The sequence below is a fragment of the Gossypium hirsutum genome, chromosome A10, assembly GCF_007990345.1.
Source record: "Gossypium hirsutum isolate 1008001.06 chromosome A10, Gossypium_hirsutum_v2.1, whole genome shotgun sequence".
Taxonomy (NCBI): Eukaryota; Viridiplantae; Streptophyta; class Magnoliopsida; order Malvales; family Malvaceae; genus Gossypium; species Gossypium hirsutum.
This window is the reverse complement of record NC_053433.1, coordinates 7,194,341-7,199,395: the sequence shown is the minus strand read 5'-3', so window position 1 is coordinate 7,199,395 and position 5,055 is coordinate 7,194,341. Positions and strand designations below refer to the sequence as shown.

Below are 5,055 nucleotides of genomic sequence, written 5' to 3'. Positions count from 1 at the left end.
ACAATGAACACAAATAATAGTTTACATGATTTAGATTTGATCTTACATCTATAGAGACTTTCCCGAAAAGAAATTGACTATAATGTTCACAATACAAGAAATTAATTAAGCCCAGCCACACTCACAAATGTTGCAACTCACTATCATAAAATTTACAACTAAAACTCTCCCTATAAAAGCTTAGTACAAACTAATCAAACTATTTAATTACTCAAAATTTCGCACCACAAAAGTTCCTCTCAATAAACGAATAAGTGAACATTCAATTTCACACATTTAGCATAAAATGTAGCTTCAATATATAGAGATTTCAACCTAAATGCATCCATGTAGTATGGCCAGACTAAACTACTAAATCTTCGCCCCATATCAATTATTATAATAGCTTAGATAATATTAGAAATAAATATAATGATTATTCACATCTTTCTCAAACACCTCTCCTTATATATAAAAAGATAATCATAATCATATATACTAGTTTCTTTTCTATCAACAACAACTCCTTTAAAATAGTTATGTGAGATCACAAAATTTGTTGCAAGGGATTACTTAATTTGCTACACAAAATCATGTGAAAAAATTCAACATAAAACAAACTAGTATAAACAAAACTAGTTGTATGATAGTTGCAATTTAATTTGTGACTTGTTGCACCAACAATTATAAGCACAAACACAAATAATACATGTTTGAAGAATTACAACTAAAATTAAATTATTATAATGCACAATCATAATATATCCGAATTTAGAAGAAAAAAATCTAAACAAAAGTCGTGTATGGTGAGACTTAAATAAAATTACACATAATTTACTTAAGATGGAACTTAAACTTAATATCTCAAAGTTCTAAAGACATTGACCTTAATATTGAGTGGATACTTATTGAATTATCAAAATTTATATCAACATAAAATATTTTAAAATTATTATTTTGTCCACTATTAATGAAATAAAGAAAATAAAATTTTTATTATTATTTCACCATACACTAAAAACAAACTACTATGTGCAAAAAAATCCAATAGTAAATATATACATGCTATGACTTGAGAGACTATAAACCAACACAAATACAAATACACGTGTAATTGCTATATCTAATGAAAACTCGTTCACGTAATATTCCTTGGAAAAATATTAGAAGAAAATAACCCTTTGTTTATTAACTGTTCATTCATTATTCTACACATGCAAATACCCTGTTCTTTTTTTTTTTCCTCTATATAAGAACCCCTACTTTGTTACGTGACTCTACACCGAAAAACATTTTAGATAGTTCTTGAGCTTTCTTCCATATTTCCCGAAAGCAAGGAACATATATTTCTTTCCTTTGTTTTCCAATCTTGTTTCTTTTTGTACTTTGTTCGGTTTGTTTTGGTTTTGTTTCAGAGAGAAATGGCTGGGATTGTTGTGATTTTTGATTTCGACAAAACTATTATTGACTGTGACAGTGATAACTGGGTTCTTGATGAATTGGGTTTCACCGATTTGTTCAACCAGCTTCTTCCTACCATGCCTTGGAATCCTCTCATGGTATACCATAACTTCAAATTTAGACAATTTAAAACTAACTAAAACTTCAATGCTTAAACTTTAGACAATTTCGTGTTTTGTTTATGTGGCATAAAATTGCAGGACAAGATGATGAAGGAGCTTCATGCTCAAGGAAAAACCATTGATGACATTGTTGAGGTTCTGAAACGAGCTCCTATCCATCCTAGGATAGTCCCTGCCATTAAAGCAGCTCATGCTTTAGGGTATTTTTTCTTACTATGCTGCTTCTTTTTTTTCTCGACTATAAAACCATCATTTGGTGATATAGGAATTTAGAATGGTGATCAAGTTGTTGTTGCAGGTGTGAACTCAGGGTGGTTAGTGATGCAAACATGTTCTTCATTGAAACAATTCTGGAGCACCTTGGATTGAGGGAATATTTCTCAGAGATCGACTCCAATCCTAGCTTTGTCGATGAAGAAGAGAAACTAAGGATCTTCCCTTATCATGATTTCACCGAGAGTTCCCATGGCTGCAATCTCTGCCCCCCAAATATGTGCAAAGTATCATTCTTTTTTTTTTTTCATCACTAATGGGATTTAATTTCATTACTAGTTTAAAACTACCTCCAAAACCATCTATCGGACCAAGAGATTATTTTTAACGGACTCCTAAACTTGCGGGTGTTAAGATTATGCATATGTTCTCTAAAAGAACATAGGATGAACCAACTGAACATAACCTGATTCGTTTTTGGATTTGTTGACACCACTTTATTAAAGTAATGTTCCATATGGAAAACATAATCTTGACATGGTTAAATAAATTTTCTTAATTATGTGATACTCACAAATATGATGCCAAAACTTGTTTTCAACATATATTTTTTCTTCCTGGTTTGTGGTTGGTGAACAGGGGAGGGTGATTGAAAGGATTCAAGCTTCTTTAGAAGGGAAGAAGAAAATCATATACCTTGGAGATGGCAGCGGAGATTACTGCCCAGGCTTAAAGCTTGGAGAGGCAGACTACATGATGCCAAGGAAGAATTATCCAGTTTGGGATTTAATTTGCAGGAACCCAATGTTGATCAAGGCTGAGATCTATGAATGGACCGATGGTGAAGAGCTAGAGAAGGTTTTGCTGCAACTAATCAACATGATTTCTCTTGAAGAAGACGATGCCAATTCTTCCCAATTCATCTCCGTTGACTGCAAATTGCAGACCATGTCGGCATCCAAAAATGCCTTCCCTCATGCCCTCCCGGTTCCTCAGTAGATCGATGCCATTGCTCATATATATTAGCTGAGTTGGTCGAAACGGTTTTCATTGTTCGGCTGCTTGTTTTTCTTTTTTCTTTTTAAATATGAAGTGTGTGTTTTGAGATAACTCTGAATAAACTTTGCGAATATATGATTGCAAAGTGTTGCCAAACTAAAGTTTCTTACTACATCTGCTGGCTGTATCATTGAGTCGAATCGAGGTGTAACTCGTGAAAAGTTATTTGACTCAAAATTTAATATTTGAAGTTTGGTTTGAGTTAGTTAAGTCAATAAGTTTAACTTGTTTTGTAAATAAGATTTGAAATTATTATTAAATAAGTTTTTTTTCGAAATAATTTTTTTTGATGAATAATAATAATAGAGTAAAGTTTGAACAATAAATATGATTAATGAGACTCAAATGCAGGTTATATCTAGAGCAGTCAATATCTTTAATCATTAGGTTATCATATGAAATTCTTTGAAATAAAATTCAAATCTGAATATTATGCTTTATATTTGAAAATATCAATTAAAAATAAAATATATAGCAAATATGGAAGTTTGATTGGATTTATAAGTTACTCTATACCCAATATTTAAACTCAAAACTCAAGCCGGAATTGGTAATGATAAAAGCTGAACTCCAAATAGGTGCATGGTTTACAGCCTTAAATGTCGATGAAGTGAAATTATGAAACAGCACTGACTAATGCCGGGGGATGCTATAGTGGGACAAGACGATGTGATTAGTATAGGACTACATAAAAAGCAAATTAAGATGATACTTTATTATTTCTTTCTTTTTAAGTAAGATACTTAGTTTTACACTAAAAGTAATAATATATGGACTACAAACCAAAAGGCAACAGCAAGCCTTCCCTACCGTTTTGCGATTATTGATTTTGTAACACTAGTCGTAGCTTCACATATATGGATAGCAACAGGTCGATTTTTATCCCTTTCACTCAACTTCATTTCCAACCTTAATTTATATACTTTCTTTACAAAAATAAATAAAATATATTATAAAATCTTAAAAGTGTTCGAAGAAAATAACAAAAATATTTATTTAGTTAAAAAAAATATTGCAGGAATATCTTGGTAATTTTTTTCACGATCCCAAACCTAAACTCGATTGTCAAAAGAATTTCTATAATGAATTGAATCTAGTTCAAACTCGTCAAATTCAAATTACTTTCCCATCTTTATTCACATAATAACAATCACCAAGAGAATATATGAATAAATTTAGCATTTTTATATATTTTAAAGATTTTTAATAATTTTTTTGAATTTATATATATTAATAATATTCTGGAAAAAAATTATAAAATTTAATTTTTGAAGATTATTTTGATTATTTTTTATTTTTTTATAGGGGTCAATTTGCATATTTTCAAAACTATCAAGGACATAAAGGTATTTACATCAATTTATTATTTAAATTATTCAAGTTGTAAAATTCAACTCGACTCAAACTCGAAATATGGAATTATTTATTCAAGTTGATTTGAAAAATTGAATGACTAAATTCAACTAACTTGAAATTAAAAAAAATCATTTTTTTGAATCAAATCAAGTTTTGCTATCCCTAATTATAGGACATGAGGTAGTGGAATAATGGATTACTTCAGGTGTTTTTTTAACTCAAAAGAGGTGAAGGTTATCTCTTATGTACCAATTGGCCCACTAAACTCTGAGGAAAAAGGAGTTTAGCGCTTTTTGAAGGATGGGAATTAATGCCAAATACAATTACCATATTGTTGTTAACCACTTGCTTTCTACACTCACGAGGAAACTAGTAAAAACCATGAGTCATGTGGGAAGCTTTTGGAGGAATTGTGGTAGGTTAAAGGGACTCTTGAACTTTCAAACTTCATTTGGAAGGCTACATACAACACCCTTGTTACTTTCGAGAATCTTCAACTCTGACATTCTCATTCTCTGTCTAAGTGTGCTCAATATAATTATTGTGAAGAGGCATTAGATGTTTTTCCTTTCTTATTCCCTTTTGCTTAAATTGTGTAAAAGGCATCTTTCTTTACCTATTGTCCGAGCCTTGTTGATTTTTTAAGCTTTTGGGATTAATGGGTGAAGGCGCGCAAGCTTGTCCTTAATTTAGGGCCTTTTTTTGTTATAAAAGTAATTTTGTTTGAATGTGTTGGCATTCTGGAAGGCTAGAGATAATTTTGTATTTAAGGGTTAAAATGTCAGCTGAAAACTAAAAAAAGATAATAATGGTGTTTGGCAACTAAGAAAATAACAAATGAAAAGAAAACAATAATAGAAAATGA

At 30.6% G+C, this 5,055-nt stretch overlaps 1 protein-coding gene across 2 annotated transcripts; it reads left to right on the top strand.

The window, feature by feature from the left end:
• The first annotated feature begins 1,174 nt into the window (after positions 1-1,174).
• Positions 1,175-3,039, top strand: LOC107897395 (inorganic pyrophosphatase 1). Of its 2 annotated transcripts, none has more exons than XM_016822848.2 (4): positions 1,175-1,538; positions 1,641-1,762; positions 1,861-2,062; positions 2,415-3,039. In XM_016822848.2, the coding sequence occupies exons 1-4, from the start codon at positions 1,401-1,403 to the stop codon at positions 2,772-2,774; spliced, it is 822 nt and encodes a 273-aa protein (XP_016678337.1). In that variant the 5' UTR covers positions 1,175-1,400; the 3' UTR covers positions 2,775-3,039. The 2 variants fall into 2 exon arrangements, with proteins under 2 accessions (XP_016678337.1, XP_040935645.1); XM_041079711.1 differs by having other exon boundaries at positions 1,179-1,538; positions 1,873-2,062.
• The last annotated feature ends 2,016 nt before the right edge of the window (positions 3,040-5,055 follow it).

Bases quoted from the DNA above. Each gene is read 5' to 3' on its own strand.
- LOC107897395 (XM_016822848.2), top strand. From the start codon at position 1,401: ATGGCTGGGATTGTTGTGATTTTTGATTTCGACAAAACTATTATTGAC. The intron at 1,539-1,640 runs GTATACCATAAC...ATAAAATTGCAG, and splicing joins TGCCTTGGAATCCTCTCATG to GACAAGATGATGAAGGAGCT. The intron at 1,763-1,860 runs GTATTTTTTCTT...TTGTTGTTGCAG, and splicing joins AAAGCAGCTCATGCTTTAGG to GTGTGAACTCAGGGTGGTTA.